Source organism: Salmo trutta, chromosome 3 (assembly GCF_901001165.1).
Source record: "Salmo trutta chromosome 3, fSalTru1.1, whole genome shotgun sequence".
Lineage (NCBI taxonomy): Eukaryota > Metazoa > Chordata > Actinopteri > Salmoniformes > Salmonidae > Salmo > Salmo trutta.
The window spans coordinates 6808075-6826129 of record NC_042959.1 but is presented as its reverse complement, the minus strand read 5'-3'; the positions used below and the strand labels follow the sequence as shown (position 1 = coordinate 6826129).

Here is an 18055-nt window from a genome sequence, read left to right as displayed (position 1 = left end):
ACGATGACATGGCCCTGGGCAGGACGGTTACATCACAGTAATAACAGTCATTAGATCATCTCCCTGGTTTCCCAGACACTTCGTCAGACAACATAGAAGCTGAACACAGGACTGGTTTCATGTTTTTCAAAACGTTATTGCTGTCAAGTAAAATGTATACACAGTAAAATATCTGCTATTTACTGTAAAATAAAAACATTGGAATCACTTCTGAAAATGCATATCCTCCCAGTCTCTAAATAATGTCAACAACAACAAAAAAGAAAGTCAAAAGCAAACCTCAGAGTATCTTCTGTCTAGAAGGCAGCATAGAGTTAAATTTAGGAGCGTCTGTCAGTCCCTCCTACCCCCTGAGGAAGGGAGGGGGTCGGGGGGCTGCTTGGGCCAGCCCACTGTAAATGTCTTCTGTGTGAACTTGTGTAGCAGTTAGATTGACCCAGGAGCCTGCACAGCTGACTTCTCTTCTGTCTTTTCTGCTTGTTGGTGTTCTGAAGGTAAGATTGAGTATCCTCCAGAAGGACTTGCTGTGATTTAGCCAGTAAGGACTTCTCAGCTAACGTGGCAGTGGAAATGCTGTGCAGTGTTTTGAGTTGCTGTGATACTTGAACTCCGTTAGGGTTTTCACAGTGTTTATATGCACAACAGTGATTGGAGGCTTTCCTGTGGTTGTAAAAAAGAGCAGTTATATTCAAGTTATGCTTGAAAATCATAGTTTTTTTCTTGACCACACCTTGAAAGTTAAAGTATATTGTGTGAGAGAGTAATGACACGACAAAATATCTATTATATTTGAATGGTGCATAAGTTAAGGTTTTAGTGCAAAATTTGAAATGAGTAAATATTTATTTTGAAACTATTGTTAATAGAATATTTAGTTCAACAGAATATAGAAAAGTTATAGTCAAACAATTAATATCCTTTTTCATTGATTCTCTTTTGGAACAGCACAATGTTCCAGAACTATTGTGTGCCACATAGTCACTGGGAGGAGTGGTGGAGGGGGATGGGGCTCCACAAAGCCTGAGAGAGACAGAGAGACAGAGAGACAGAGAGAGACAGAGAGAGAGTGAGAGAGAGAGAGAGAGAGAGAGAGAGAGATGTTTACTGTTAATTTTTATTGTTTATTTCACTTTGTTTATTTTCTACTTCACTTGCTTTGGCAATGTTAACATATGTTCCCCATGCCAATAAAGCCCTTACATTGAAATTGAAATTGAATTGAATTGAGAGAGAGCGAGAGACAGAGAGACAGAGAGAGAGAGAGACAAATAGACAGAGAGAGGGGAGCTATTTTCAACACAGATCCCTCCCTCCACTCCCAATTACTTCCATCAAAAGGAATGCATGTTACCATGGCAATCCCCACCAGCTGTTTAGGGGCTTTGTGAGATCTTGCAGATGTCTGTCTGATGGACTCTGGGTTTGACAAACTCTCTGTCCACTGTTCTGTCTGAGAAGAACTGCAACTTTTAATACAAATAAATACTTTTAAAACAAAGAAAAGTGATAACCATCTATTCTCAATTGCCTTTTTGTACAATGATATAACTCTATTAGGATATGAGTCAATGTTTTAATATTTTTTCCTCATGTTATGAAGTTGTCAGCTTTTCAAGAAAAGCACATTTCACCCATTGAGAAATCAAAGCTGGCTTAAAATATCTATTTATCTTTTTTTCAGTCTAGCAGTGAACTAAATGAAGTATTCAGGTTTGAGTTAACAACTAAAGAATGGCAAACTGTTTACGCAATGGAATGGTTTTTTCTTCACACATCCTCTTCCCTTTTGGTGAATTTAAATACTCTATTTAATTGTCTAACTTAGTATGAGAGGAGGTCGCATTTCCCTCCTCTAGTTGTTTGGTTCGATGTGCTGAAGGGTAGCTACTGTTGTGCAGAGTTTAAAGTTTAAACCAATTCAAGAAAGAGAGAAAGGACTGTGGACATTTTGAATTGGCTGCATGGCAACCCTAAGAAAGCTCTAATCCTCGACAGGAAGGAAGTTATTGTCCTCATTCCATCTCTTCACCAAAAGTCTGACGTGGACATGGTGAAAATCTAAACTCGAGTCAGCATTAAAAAAAAAAAAAACAATGGAATTAACCATAGAGTCTTAGCTAGACCAGGAATGCCTGATCTCACTCCTTCACTTCTTTAACCACTGAGCAAATGTACAGAATCACAAGGGGATGGCTGTGAGAGAGCAGGAGCGACTCAGAGGAGGAGAGAGGAGAGAGGTTTAGATTTACAGGAAGCAGGAGCGTATTGTCTAGCGACACTCTTCTGGCTCCGTGCCAGTACAGCTAGAGCGATGAGGGTCTGAAGGCCTGTATCCAGCGTTGCAGACTGGCTAGCCCACTGTAGATGACAAAAGAGCTTCTGTGTTACATAGTAAATGGCTGACATACTCCATACCACATCATGCCAGACTTCAGAGTGAAATGTGTTTATTAAAGAAACACATGTACAGCAAACTCCATGCTCAACACGAACTCAAACACCTGATTGGCACAGATGTTGTATTAGTTACAGCTTGTGGTAAATTGTTAAATGATGTAACTGGAGGAATAGGAAGCTGATTGCAGTTTTTTTTTTAAATGTGAGACAGGTGTGTGTTTGAAGTTTGGGAGCAGTAGACAAACTGAGAGGATTTAAGTCCAGAGAGAATGACAGAGAAAAGGTTTAACACACATTTAAGTTATAGTACTCAGAAATTCCATTCAGATATGTATCTTAGTCACATGTTTCAACCCACTGCTTTAAGGTTAACCCTGTGAGAAAAGAGACAAAGAAAGAGAGAGATGGTGGGATAGGGATGATTTAAACGGGTCAGGTGACTAAGTCTTAACTTGGGTTACATGGACTCCGTATATCATTCCTTGACTTTTCTCCCGTTCTCTTTTGTGTACCTTAGAGGTTCCATGTGTTATGAATGGCCCATGTGTGTCAATATAAAAACCTTTTCAAAATATATTTTATTTGCCCCTCCTGAGATTTTTTTCTCAGATGGAGCACTTTGATTTGTTGTGAAAAGGTGTCATTTAAAGCATGGTAAAATATGCTTGCTATTCAAATAGCTTGCTATTCAAAGAACGATAACATCAAGATAGTGATATACATTGTGGACATACCTATTCCGAAGGTTCTGGAATAGGTTCTCAACATTTGACATGTTATGAGATTTGCAGTAAAGGTTCTGGAATGGAATGGACATGTGTGTCCTGTGACAGATACATGATTCAGTACAGGAAACAGGTGGTATCTCATTGGACCTAGTTGTCCAGAGAAACACAGCTAATTCAGAAAATATTTTGTTAGTATATTTCTCAAGACTAACAACGTATGACTAGATTAATTTATTCAATTCTTTTTAGATTTTATTTCTAAATAAGTGCATGAGTTCAAAAGTGCATTGAGTCTTTGAGAGGGACTTTTCCAGTGTTTTTCAGAATGTACATTTAATGCCGGTAAATGTTTGTCTATTTACCATGCTGAGGTCCTTTTCTGACCGACATGCACAGAGGCTGAGCCTCTAGTCCCCGTTTAGCCACCAGACTTCTTTTCCAAGACATTTAACCACTGCTTATATCACCCTGGATAAGCAGAAAGAATTCACTAATCCTGCAGCCTTTAAATCCTCTTTGAAAACCGTTTAGATCTGCCTGGGCTGTTTCCCTCATAGTCGAGTTTACGCCCCAACCCAACTTGCTTACCCAACAAACATCCAAATGAAATACCTAGCTGAAAAAGGGCCTCTTTATATCACAGTTTCCTCTACCTCTACCCTGTTTGATTATGAGCACCGCTTTCCAAATAAAATAATTTGTTTTGCTGTTACGTCAGTCATCCTCCCAATGAACTGATTGACTTCCACATAATTTAAGAAAACAAGACTAAGTATGAATATGTTAAAATATCATTAAATAGGAAGTTTGGGAACACAGTAGCCCTCCAAGCTAAATATGGACATTTCTTGGAGATGATACCAGTATCTTTGTTTTCACTGTCGGTTCTCACATCTCTAGCTTCCTCTCAGACACTACCTAGCTATATGTTTGTTAGAGGTGGTAGTCCAAGTTCTCAGTGAATAAACACGTTTTTTATTTTTCAAAGCAGAGAGAACTTTCCTTGTGCACAGTATTTTGAGACGTCATCATCCGCAACTTCTGCCAGAGTCACTGTTTTTTCCACATCCAGAGTTCCAGACGCAGCAGAGGAACACATAGCTTGACACGGCTCATCTCTAGACCAGGGCCTTGATCCCTTCTCCTACTGAGTAGTTTTCCTCCCTGTCCAATCAAAAATGTGAATGGGGATTGAACAGACTAAACAGGCTTGGCATGATTGGTTGTTGTGACATCTTAGGCCATTGTGATTGGCTGCTTACATTGTCACTCAACTTTTGCGGGAACATGACCCAAACTGCATATGGTCCTCATCAGCAGTGGCCTGTTGTGATAGCAGTGACCCTCCTGACACAATGTAGCCTGTTGTGAGAGCAGTGAACCCCCTGACACAATGTAGCCTGTTGTGAAAGCCAGTCTAAAATGTGCCGTTTTGTCACACAACCACAGATGTCTCATGTTTTGAGGGAGCGTGCAATTGGCATTCTGACTGCAGAAATGTCCACCAGAGCTGTTGCCAGATAATTGAATGTTCATTTCTCTACCATAAGCCGCCTCCAACATCGCTTTAGAGAATTTGTCAGGACGTCCAACTGGCCTCAAAATCGCAGAGCACATGAAACCACACCAGCCCAGGACCTCCACATCCAGCTTCTTGACCCGCGGGATCGTCTGAGACCAGCAACCCAAGACAGCTGATAAAACTGTGGATTTGCACAACCAAAGAAATTCTTCACAAACTGTCAGAAACCGTCTCAGAGAAGCTCATTGTCCTCACCAGGGTCTTGACCTGACTGCAGTTCGTGGTAGTAACTGACTTCAGTGGACAAATGCTCACCTTCGATGGCCACTGGCACGCTGGAGAAGTGTGATCTTCATGGATGAATCCCGGTTTCAACTGTACTGGGCAGAAGCGGTTTGCATGTGGGCTAGCGGTTTGCATGTGGGCTAGCGGTTTGCTGATGTCAACGTTGTGAACAGTGCCCCATGGTGGGGTGGGGGTATGGGCAAGCATAACCTACGGACAACGAACACAATTGCATTTTACCAATAGCAATTTGAATGCACAGAGATACCATGATGAGATCCTGAGGCCCATTATCGTGCCATTCATCCACCGCCATCACCTCATGTTTCAGCATGATGTACGGCCCCATGTCTCAAGGATCTGTACACAATTCCTGGAAGCTGAAAATGTCTCAGTTCTTCCATGGCCTGCATACTCACCAGACATGTCACCCATTGAGCATGTTTGGGATTCTCTGGATCGATGTGTGTTCCAGTTCCCACCAATATCCAGCAACTTAGCACAGCCTTTGAATAGGATTGGGACAACATTCCACAGGCCACAATCAACAGCCTGATTAACTCTATGCAAAGGAGATGTGTGGATCTCCATGAGGCAAATTGTGGTCACACCAGATACTGACGGGTTTTCTGATCCACGCCCTGACCTTTTTTTTTTTAGGTATCTGTGACCAACACATGAGTATCTGTCAGGGGTAAAAGTTAGGCGGTACAGTCCGGTTCATCATCCGAGCAAAAGACATAGTGGGGGTACGCCATACCGGTAAAACATGAGCCTATCGCAATAATTCAAACAAAATGTCCAGAAAACTGTAGGCCATTATACCACTTTTTATCATTACTAAACTCGGCAAAAAAAAAGAAAGTTCCCTTTTTCAGGGCCCTGTCTTTCAAAGACAATTCGTAAAAATCAAAATAACTTCACAGATCTTCATTGTAAAGGGTTTAAACACTGTTTCCCATGCTTGTTCAATGAACCAAGAACAATTAATGAACATGCACCTGTGGAACGGTCGTTTTAAGACACTAACAGCTTACAGACGGTAGGCAATTAAGGTCACAATTATGAAAACTTAGGACACTAAAGAGGCCTTTCGACTGACTCTGAAAAACACCAAAAGAAAGATGCCCAGGGTCCCTGCTCATCTGCGTGAACGTGCCTTAGGCAAGCTGCAAGGAGGCATGAGGACTGCAGATGTGGCCAGGGCAATAAATTGCAATGTCTGTACTGTGAGATGCCTATTGTTAGCTTTATATTTTGAAATAAATAAATAAAAAGTATCCAGATAATATAAAGTGTTCTGTAACTGTGTTTAACTCCGTGATGCCTTATGCTACAAAAAAGCTTTAAAATGCCTGCGAAAGACGTGACTCTGATGCGTATGGGGATATATTGATTAATCTCTATAACAATCTGAAGCTGAGCTGCGGCCTTCAATATTCGAGGAGACAAAAAAAAAAGGAATTTTCTATTCTGTCCCTATTAATTGAGCTTTTCACTTTCTGAAAAGAGATGTTTAAACCCAGGCAGCTTTTAGGGAAGCACTTCTGCTGTTGGCTTTATCAACAGACGAGTAGTCAGCAGTTGAAGCTTAAAATGTTCTGTGTCGATCGAGCCTCTGTCTGGGTTTGAAAGATATAACTTTTGGAAGTGCCATGCTTAGATCCATAAGGATGTCTAATATTTCATTATTTGCTAATAGGAACCGTTTCGTTGCAAACAAGACTCTCTGGTTTGACATGGAGAAATATGGTAAGAACGCCTATTCCTCCGTCCATTCTTCCCTGAAACTTTATGTTCATTGTCCACCTTTCTTTTGAGACATTCTCAGAGGGACATGTCCTCATATAAAAAACGAATTTAATTGAGGCATTGTGATTTTTATCAATGCAATCAGAAGGAAAATATTAGGCTATGTTATTAACATTTGAACTGATTATATAGCCTACTAACCAGATGTGGTAAAGGTGTTTAATTTGCGGTGTAGGCCTCTGAATTGGACTGCTGTTATGTTCTGCCGACTATTTTAGAAACATATTTGCCCAAGGTCAAACCTATCGCCGAGCCTTGCTGTACACTATTCTAGTTTAGTGGGGATAGGAAGGTGAACAGGGCCGTTCTGCCAACCATTTTTTGGGGGTTCACGTGCACACAGACAAAGAAGGTCCCGTACCTGGAAGACATATCATCTACTTTCAACCCTGATATCTGTGTTCTCAGTCATGTGAAATCCATAGATTAGGACCTAATGAATTCATTTAAATTGACTGATTTCCTTTAGGAAATGAGAATAAATAGAAATAGATAGAGAGTGAGAGATAGAGAGAGAAACAGAGAGAGATGGAGAGAGAAACTGAGAGAGATGGAGAGAGAAACTGAGAGAGATGGAGAGAGAAACAGAGAGAGATGGAGAGAGAAACTGAGAGAGAGATAGAGAGAGAAACAGAGAGAGATGGAGAGAGAAACAGAGAGAGATGGAGAGAGAAACTGAGAGAGAGATAGAGAGAGAAACAGAGAGAGATGGAGAGAGAAACAGAGAGAGATGGAGAGAGAAACTGAGAGAGAGATGGAGAGAGAAACTGAGAGAGAGATGGAGAGAGAAACTGAGAGAGAGATGGAGAGAGAAACAGAGAGAGATGGAGAGAGAAACTGAGAGAGAGATGGAGAGAGAAACAGAGAGAGATGGAGAGAGAAACTGAGAGAGAGATGGAGAGAGAAACAGAGAGAGATGGAGAGAGAAACTGAGAGAGAGATGGAGAGAGAAACAGAGAGAGATGGAGAGAGAAACTGAGAGAGATGGAGAGAGAAACTGAGAGAAACAGAGAGAGATGGAGAGAGATGGAGAGAGAAACAGAGAGAGAGATGGAGAGAGAAACAGAGAGAGAGATGGAGAGAGAAACAGAGAGAGAGATGGAGAGAGAAACAGAGAGAGAGATGGAGAGAGAAACTGAGAGAGAGATGGAGAGAGAAACTGAGAGAGAGATGGAGAGAGAAACTGAGAGAGAGATGGAGAGAGAAACTGAGAGAGAGATGGAGAGAGAAACTGAGAGAGAGATGGAGAGAGAAACAGAGAGAGATGGAGAGAGAAGTCAGTAAAGTGCACCTGTGAGACAAAGGGCCCTTGTTTTGAAGCACAGATCAAACTCTTCACAGAGAGAGAGACGGAAGAGAGAGAGGGAAGAGAGAGAGGGAAGAGAGAGACGGAAGAGAGAGAGGGAAGAGAGAGAGGGAAGAGAGAGAGGGAAGAGAGAGAGGGAAGAGAGAGAGGGAAGAGAGAGAGGGAAGAGAGAGAGGGAAGAGAGAGAGGGAAGACAGGGGTTTTGCTCTACAGGACAAAGATATAGTCCCTTTTATTCCTTTATCCATGATCTAGTGGCTCACTGTCTGGCTGGCCTCCTTCCATTGTAAATGTCCCTTTGATGTGTGTGTGTGTGTGTGTGTGTGTGTGTGTGTGTGTGTGTGTGTGTGTGTGTGTGTGTGTGTGTGTGTGTGTGTGTGTGTGTGTGTGTGTGTGTGCAGGTGCATGTGTGTGTGTGTGTGGGGGGGGCATGTGTGCGGGTGCATGTGTGTGTGTGTGGGGGGGGGGGGGGGCTGAGCTAGAGCGGTATTTGTGAGACAAGGATAGATCCCGAAGGGGCCAGGTCTTTTTACAAAAACGTCTGTAAAGTTTGAATGGTTTGAGCTACAAACTATTAAAAGTTATCTATGAAAAGCTGAGAATCTCACGAACACACATTGAGTGTCTATAATACTGTAATAAACTCACATAGTTGCTGTCACAAACTCCAAACTCCACACAGTTGTCACTGACTAGTTGGACAATAATTTCCCACTGAGAAAAATATATATATCAATTCATTTTTTTCAGGTTTTTGCTTTGGCACAACTTGTTTTTTTTATTGACATTGGTCATTAAAACTCATGAATGCAACTGTTCATGTCAAATTATTTTGTGTTCTACTTGTATCCCTTGTTATCCTGAAAATCAAATGGTAAAACACTTCATTGTGAGGCTAAATATAACGGCTGGACATGCAGACCAATGAAAAGCCGATTTTTAGCTGGGATCTCAGGACTGATAGGGTTAAGAAATGATATGTTGGATTTAAGTCTCCAACTAAACCAAACAATACAAGTTAAAGAAAAGGATTGAAACTATCCAAGCATTACATACCTAGTTGATATTTGGTTGGGTTGTCAACCAAACACAATTCAAGATTACTTTAAGGCTATCTTACAACAAATGTATTTATTCACTTTAAAATGAGTAACACATCCATGGTCAGGAGTTTACTGTAACTATAAATGTAATCATAGAAGGCGTGCATGTTTACGAAAGCATGCGAAACGTTTCAGGTCCGTGGAGAGCTTCACAATTGCTATAGTAAGCTGTGCAGAATCTCAAACAGCATTGATCATGTACTTTTACTGTACTATTGATGTAATCTCAACTGGAATCCAGGTCATTTGATTGTTCTATGAGATGAAGCACAGTAATAACACAATAAGTTGTTGTTATAAAATGTAAAAATATCTGACATTGAAAGTGCAGTGAAAACACATTTAAATGACAACTAAACCAAAAAAATTGAAATTGTTTTTCCGTTGGAATGGTTGAAAGCATAGTGATAACACATTGGGAATTCAACACATTTCTGGTTGTCTTTTTGAGTGTGTGAAAATAGGTTGGAATCTCATTGATAAATATCAGTCTTTTTGAGTGGGTGAGTAAAGGTTGAAACGTCTCAACCAAATATTACCCACATTTCCACAAATGACGTGGTGTACCCAGTGAGGTGCCTGTCGATCAGGAGATTGAATTTAGCTCCGGTGATTGAATTTGGAGAGAGAAATTTGAGCTATTCACAAAGAATGTCATACGTAGCCATCTCCCTATAATCAGACAGGACAGTGAACGGTTTGTCTGGAACCAAACACTACCCATGAGTCTTTGTGATTCTTGAAGAAGCATCTTGTATTGTCCCTGCATGACTTGTTTGACCACACCTGAGTAAATGTCTGGACTGTGTCTGGCCCATACACTTTATACACTGTGTATAATAAAGTACATAGTGCTGCAATCTAGACAGGCGGTAAACTGGAAAGGAGTATGACCTTACCTGCACCTCATTATAAACCAAACGTCAGTTGAATTGAATGTGTTTAATGTGTATTAAATGTTCATCTTTGTGTCTCTCTCTAGACTGAACGATGAGGGTGTGTATTGTCTTCCTCCTGTGCCTAGCTGGCCAGGCATTCACCGCTTCCATTGTAAGTGTCCCTTTGGTGTGTGTGTGTGTGTGTGTGTGTGTGTGTGTCTGCGTGTGTGTGTGTGTCTGCGTGTGTGTGTGTGTCTGCGTGTGTGTGTCTGCGTGTGTGTGTGTGTGTGTTCACTTGTATTGTCACTGAAAAAGCATTGCAAACAATCACAATAACACCATCATCATAACCATTTCAGACGGAGGAGGAGCCCATCATTGATGATGTCGTTGAGGAGGTAAGGCCATTGACTTGTTTACAGAATTCTATGGACAGGTGTGCTAAATAAAGGGGAAAACAACATTAAACAGCTTGAACATACCCACTGGGCACACACTGGTTTGGTTGAATCAACATTGTTTCCACGTCATTTACGTGGATTAGATTTTGAATTGATGTCTGTGCCCAGTGGGAGCGAATTAGGAATAGTGTACTGTAGGAATAAAAACACAGCCAGATGAAAATAGTTAGGAATATTGTAGTGTATGAATTAAAACACAGCCAGATTAAAATGATTAGAAATATTGTAGTGTAGGAATTAAAACACAGCCAGATTAAAATGATTAGAAATATTGTAGTGTAGGAATTAAAACACAGCCAGATTAAAATGATTAGAAATATTGTAGTGTAGGAATTAAAACACAGCCAGATTAAAATGATTAGAAATATTGTAGTGTAGGAATTAAAACACAGCCAGATTAAAATGATTAGAAATATTGTAGTGTAGGAATTAAAACACAGCCAGATTAAAATGATTAGAAATATTGTAGTGTAGGAATTAAAACACAGCCAGATTAAAATGATTAGAAATATTGTAGTGTAGGAATTAAAACACAGCCAGATTAAAATGATTAGAAATATTGTAGTGTAGGAATTAAAACACAGCCAGATTAAAATGATTAGAAATATTGTAGTGTAGGAATTAAAACACAGCCAGATTAAAATGATTAGAAATATTGTAGTGTAGGAATTAAAACACAGCCAGATTAAAATGATTAGAAATATTGTAGTGTAGGAATTAAAACACAGCCAGATTAAAATGATTAGAAATATTGTAGTGTAGGAATTAAAACACAGCCAGATTAAAATGATTAGAAATATTGTAGTGTAGGAATTAAAACACAGCCAGATTAAAAGCAATGACTCTACATTTATATTCTTTATTCTCTCTGTGTCTTTTGACAAATTAACAAACTAAAACAGAACAGTACCAATTTGACTAAAATAATTTATCTCCACCATTTTGTGGCAGAGGACTTTTCTCTTGAATGTTGACCATTTCCTGCAATGAAGCCAAAGCGAGAGAGAGAGGTGGAAAGAGTACAAGAAAGAGCGAGAGAGTAGAATCCCACAGGTTATAAATACAGCGGACAGGAAACCATGACGTTTTAATGGCTTCACCACATGTGGCTCAGACTCTATCCATCCCATCCAGCTGCAGGCTGCTAGACCTCTCTCTAGACCTGTCTGAAGTATAGACAACTGCTAGACCTCTCAAGGCCTGTCTGAAGTACAGATCTCTGTTAGACCTCTCTCTAGACCTGTCTGAAGTACAGACGTTGGCTACACTTCCTTCTGCACCTTGATAACTAAAGATATTTAGCTACAGGTTAATTTTCTGGTACTGAAGTTGTGCTACCAAATCATGCCCATTGCCCATAGCTTACGAACAATACTGTCATCTTTGATATGGTATATTCACTTTAAATGTGATGAGTCAAACTGTTGGAAGTACTATGTCTCTATTGACTCCATGTTGTGACTTGGTTTGTCTCAGGCACAGCCAGAAGTGGGAGCCAACCCAGTGCAGGTAGAGATCGGAGACTTTGATGAGGCCATTGATGTTGTGGAGGAAGAAGAGGACATCACTGAGAGTGAGTAAATAGACATTGCAGCTGGTTGAGAGAAGCTGGTTGAGAGAATGTCAAGAGTGTGCAAAGCTGTCGTCAAGGCAAAGGGTGGCTACTTTGAAGAATCTCTTATTTTTGACAAACACTTTTTTGGTTACTACATGATTTCATATGTGTTATTTCATAGTTTTGATGTCTTCACTACTATTCTACAATGTAGAAAATAGTAAAAATAAAGAAAAACCCTTGAATGACTTTTGACTGGTACTATGTGATCATCTAAAAATGTAAGAAAGGTTTGAAATGATTATGTTTTAGTCAAATATTATATCAGTTTGGGCTTCTTGTGGTCAATTTGCAGTCTACAAATGATTTGTAATTATGTACCAGTCTCCTGACCATCCGCTCAGGAAAAGATTGTCCCGCGGCTGAATGTAGATGATGATCCCTGGGCTAGTATATCTTTTAAGCTGCTTGGGAGCCATTAGCTTTAGTAAAGGTGTGACAACATCAATCCTTTGCAGCAGCTGTGTTGTGAGATGTTGGCTAGATGGTAGAGAGAGAGGGGGGGGGGCACGTTGGTAATGACAGAGTGCTTCTGTCTCAAAAGACAGACCTATCATTATGTGTTCCATCCAATGGTTCCACCAAGCTTCCTGGAAACGGAAAATAAACCCTTCTCCTAATTGGCAGGGGCTCCGCCACACTCCTTTGCTAACTACCGCCAGGATAATATATATATATATATATATAATTAATTTGGAAAGTATTCAGACCCCTTGACTTTTTCCACATTTTGTTATGTTACAGCCGTATTCTAAAATGGATGAAATTGTTTTTTTTCTCCTGATCAATCTACACACATTACCCCATAATGACAAAGCAAAAACTGTTTTTTAGACATTTTTGCAAATGTATAAAATAAAAAATGTAAATATCACATTTACATAAGTATTCAGACTCTTTACTCAGTACTTTGTTGAAGCCCCTTTGGTAGCGGTTAAAGCCTTGAGTCTTCTTGGGTATGACGCTACAAGCTTGGCACATCTGTATTTGGGGAGTTTGTCCCATTCCTCTCTGCAGATCCTCTCAAGCACTGTCTGGTTGGATGGGGAGCATCCCTGCACAGCTATTTTCAGGTCTCTCCAGAGATGTTTGATCGGGTTCAAGTCTCTGGCTGGGCCACTCAAGGACATTCAGAGACTTGTCCCGAAGCCACTCCTGCGTTGTCTTAGCTGTGTGCTTAGGGTCATTGTCCTGTTGAAAGGTGAACCTTCGCCCCAGTCTGATGTCCTGAGAGCTCTGGAGCAGGTTTCCATCAAGGATCTCTCTGTACTTTGCTCCGTTCATCTTTGCCTTGACCCTGACTAGTCACCCAGTCCCTGCCGCTGTAAAACATCCACACAGCATGATGCTGCCATCACTATGCTTCACTGTAGGGATGGTGCCAGGTTGCCTCCAGACATGATGCTTGGCATTCAGCCAAAGAGTTCTATCTTGGTTTCATCAAACCAAAGAATCTTGTTTCTCATGGGCTGGGAGTCTTTAGGTGCATTTTGGCAAACTCCAAGCAAACTCTTTTACTGAGGAGTGGCTTTCATCTAGCCACTCTACAGTGGAACTGGAGCTCTGTCAGAGTGACCATCGGGTTCTTGGTCACCTCCCTGACCAAGGCCCTTCTCCCCCGAATACTCAGTTTGGCCGGGCGGCCATCTCTAGGAAAAGTTTTGGTGGTTCCAAACTTCTTCCATTTAAGAATGATGGAGGCCACTGTGTTCTTAGGGACCTTCAATACTGCAGAACATTTTTGGTACCCTTCCCCAGATATTTTCCTCAGAGCTCTTCGGACAATTCCTTCGACCTCATGGCTTGATTTTTGCTCTGACATGCACTGTCAACTGTGGGACCTTATATAGACAGGTGTGTGCCTTTCCAAATCATGTCCAATCAATTAAATTTACCACAGGTGGATTTCACTCAAGTTGTAGAAACATATCAAGGATGATCTATGGAGACAGGATTCACCTGAGCTCAATTTCGAGTCTCATAGCAAAGGGTCTGAATATTTATGTAAATAAGGTATTTCTGTTTTTATTTTTAATAAATTTGCATTTCTAAAACCTGCTTTCGCTTAGTCATTTTGGGATATTGTGTGTAGATTGCTGAGATTTTAGAATAAGGCTGTACGGTAACAAAATATGGAAAAAGTCAAGGGGTTTGAATACTTTCCAAATGCACTGTATCTGTTGAATAGCTGAGCAGGAAATTCAAGGGCAAAAGAACATTTCTGATATGTTCCGTTTTTAATGTTCCAGAATTTTTTTAAACACTTTCCTTTGTTAGACCCCTGTTTGAACCACCACTGCAAGAAAGGAAAGGTGTGTGAGGTCGATGAGGAGAACACCCCCATGTGTGTCTGCCAGGACCCCACTACCTGCCCTGCTGCTGTTGGAGAGTTTGAGCATGTGAGTTATCATCACAGAAATTATATTCTAATCTGTTCAGATCAACATCAAGTAGTCCTAGACATGTCCTAGACATATACACAACCCTGTTCCTAATACAGTAGAACCTTGACCTGTACAGTAACGCTACTACTGATAGGCATCATTGGCTCATTCTTGATATAAATTCTGATTTATATCTGATTCATGAATGTAATCTGTGTATCTCAGGTTTGCGCCACCGACAATACAACCTACGACTCTTCCTGCCACTTCTTTGCCCAGAAGTGCAGTTTGGAGGGAACCAAGAAGGGCCACAAGCTGCACCTGGACTACATCGGGCCATGCAAAGGTGAGCTATGCTTTATAGTTACAAATTGTATTTAATTAATATCAATTCAATGTATTAACCCTCCCAGGGGCCATTGAGAATGTTTTAATCCAACCATTCAATTCAGTGCAATAATTCTCACCTTTTTGAGAATCCCCTTTAGACATATTTTCCTCTGAGACTCCGTTCCCAGTGTAATTGGTTATGCTGTCTTCGAGCTGAAGCCCTGCTGAAAGCTTCTCCAGGGAATGATTAATGGGCTGAACTAGAGGGACCTTGCCTTAAGGACTCCAACACATAGAGTGGAGGGCAGGCTGTAGCATGCTCACTGCATCGCTGCACTTCTCGATTTACCGCTGAATCTGCAGCTAAATGTCTGTCATTAAATAACAGAACCAAGCCCATGCATCTCTCACTGTTGGTGATGAGTACCTTAGGACTGAAGGGCACAGATGGAGATCATGTTGTGGACCCAAAAACTTAAAATAACACTTTCTTTTAACTATTGGCCTCTAAATGTCAGGTACTGTATTCAACCAAGGAATAAAACAAAAGGTACAAAATCATTGCCTTAGGGGCTGTGTGCATCAACCATACATATCAATGGACACAAATGTCATATTTTGTGTGAGTTGTGGGTTTTATGTTCCATGACAAAAGGCGGTTTGAGAATGGATTTTGACTTGAATGTCATACTTGCAAAACAACTTTCTGACCATGACTTACTTGACTTAATTAAAAGAAACCCTTTGGCTCCTTGTGGACCATAGGTCATTGAACATACCTTTTCCAATTGTTCCTGGGTATTCCCCGTTTCCTTTTTCTCTCTCTGACCATACCTAATGTTTCTTCCTGTTTATTCTCCAGTCACTGAGGCTTGTGTGGACAGAATAGCTCTAAAATATAGTATAACTTTTTCTCCTTCCTGTTTATTCTCCAGTCATCGAGGCCTGCATGGATGCTGAGCTGAATGAGTTCCCCCTGCGTATGAGGGACTGGCTGAAGAACGTTCTTGTCTCCTTGTACGAGCGCGATGAGGAGAACAACCTCCTGACTGAGAAGCAGACGCTCAGAGTAAGTCCAATTATCAATTTCTATAAACACAGCACAGAAACCATTTACTGTTTGCCTACTGAGGATGGGTCAAAATCATTAATAAACACAGCATAGAACCAATTAATTTTGCTTGCGTTCATTTAACGAACTCCGCGGATGGGTCAAAATATATATATATTTTTTGTATTATTATTTTTCTTCATTTAACCTTTATTTCACTAGGCAAGTCAAATATGATTATAGGATTTGATGGTCTGCTCTCACTATGAAGTTGACTCCTTTTGTGCATCCAATCCTACTGGGAATTATTTATCACTTGGTTCAATTCGAAAGAATATTAGACAAACTAATGTTTGCAAAACAAATGTGAATTGCCTTGCAGGTGAAGAAGATCTATGAGAATGAGAAGAGACTGCAGGCTGGAGAGCACACCCTGGACCTGCTGGCCCACGACTTTGAGAAGAACTACAACATGTACATTTTCCCCGTCCACTGGCAGTTCGGTCAGCTGGACCAGCACCCCGTCGATGGGTAGGTTGAGAAGAAGAAGAAGAGTTTCCTGTCTTCTGCTTCAGCTGGATTGTTTCAACATCACACAAATACAGGCTTGCTTGGGCTATACCTTTGATTCAGCTCTGTACCAGTCAGGACATCAATAATGAAACATTTCTACAACGTCTCAGAAAGGATATTGGCAGCATGCCTGAATCTATTGTTTTATGAGCAAAAAAGCACCTGACAATGCTACGTTCTTCATAACACTATTTAAAGGATCATATGGGTTTTCTAGGGTCTAAAACTACATCTTAGAAAGTCTTCTCTAAAGCCTTTATAAATCCTTTATAAGGCCTACATAGATGCTTCGTAATATGTTTTCTGTGGTGTTGTAGGTTCCTGTCCCACACAGAGCTGGCCCCCCTGCGCGCCCCTCTCATCCCCATGGAGCACTGCACCACTCGTTTCTTCGAGCAGTGCGACGCTGACAATGACAAGTACATCGCCCTGGAGGAGTGGGCCAACTGCTTCAGCATCAAGGAGGGTGAGTAGTTTTAAAACACCTCGTTCATAGTTTACACTCGTTATTTCACTGCCTCAAAGAAACCAGGAGGACCAAGGCACACTTTGGGCTGTTAAAATGCCTTCATTGTCTGCGTCTGAAATTGCAGCCTATTCCCTATACAGTGCACTACTTTTGACCAGCACCCTTTGGGCTACATAGGGCACAGGGTGCCATTTCAGACGTAGCCATGTCTTCCCGTCCTTTAATTTGACTGTTTTTGATTTTAAAAATGGTTCAGAGCATGGCCATTTCATTACTGCTTGTTAATGCTGGGCTTGTTTTTTCTGTTTTCAGAGGATGTCAACAAGGACCTTGTCATCTAAACTCACCCGCTGACCTACAGTATGAAAACTAGTCTCTATTGGGACGAGGTGCTAAACTGATCCCTAAATGAAAGAAACACAGTAACGGTGCTAACTGTAACTAATTAACGACCGACCTATACCACTAACATTGATGGAAAAAAGAGATGTGCACCGTCTGAACTAACAATCACAAAACGTGACCATGATGCAACTTCAAATTTGTCTTGTTTTTGGGCTAATAAATAAGCATTTTTTAAACCAGATAGATTAGTAACAGAAAGAGACTTGTGACGAGAGGGAGATATAAATGTATGTTGAACAGGTTGTGATAATGGTTGTTGATCACAACATTTATCTTTTTTTCACTTAATCAGGGCTGTGATTTAATAACTTCAATTTGAAAATTCTTTGAAGGAGACAAATTTGTAAAATCAAATCAATTCTAAATAAACGCTCCTTTCGCTTTTTAAACATATTTAGTTGTTTTCACTCTTTTGGTGGTGGACTCATTTTGTCATCTCTATTGTTTTGTTTGTTAGTTCATTGACTTTGACTACTGCTTTAAGTTAAGGCCTGACTATCCACAGGTTGGTTTTCTGACATAGATTCTGTCACACAACAAGGGCATAAGTGTACTGAAAAATGATTGAGACAATAAAAGGAAATATTGTTTAAACTCTACGAGGAAAGCATCTTGCAGGTTGAGCGTTTTTCCTCACACTATATACCGTAGCATGTTTACTGACGTTCGGATACTTTTTTGATACCGTGTGAACACAATAGAACTCTTTCCTCAAATAAAAATGATCTGAAATGTC

General features: G+C 40.6%; 1 protein-coding gene across 1 annotated transcript; it reads left to right on the top strand.

The window, feature by feature from the left end:
* Positions 1–365: 365 nt before the first annotated feature.
* On the top strand, positions 366–18055 carry LOC115167257 (SPARC). The gene is made up of 10 exons (XM_029721492.1): positions 366–494; positions 10136–10203; positions 10391–10429; positions 11969–12065; positions 14385–14506; positions 14717–14837; positions 15757–15890; positions 16255–16403; positions 16763–16911; positions 17227–18055. The coding sequence occupies exons 2-10, from the start codon at positions 10144–10146 to the stop codon at positions 17253–17255; spliced, it is 900 nt and encodes a 299-aa protein (XP_029577352.1). The 5' UTR covers positions 366–494; positions 10136–10143; the 3' UTR covers positions 17256–18055.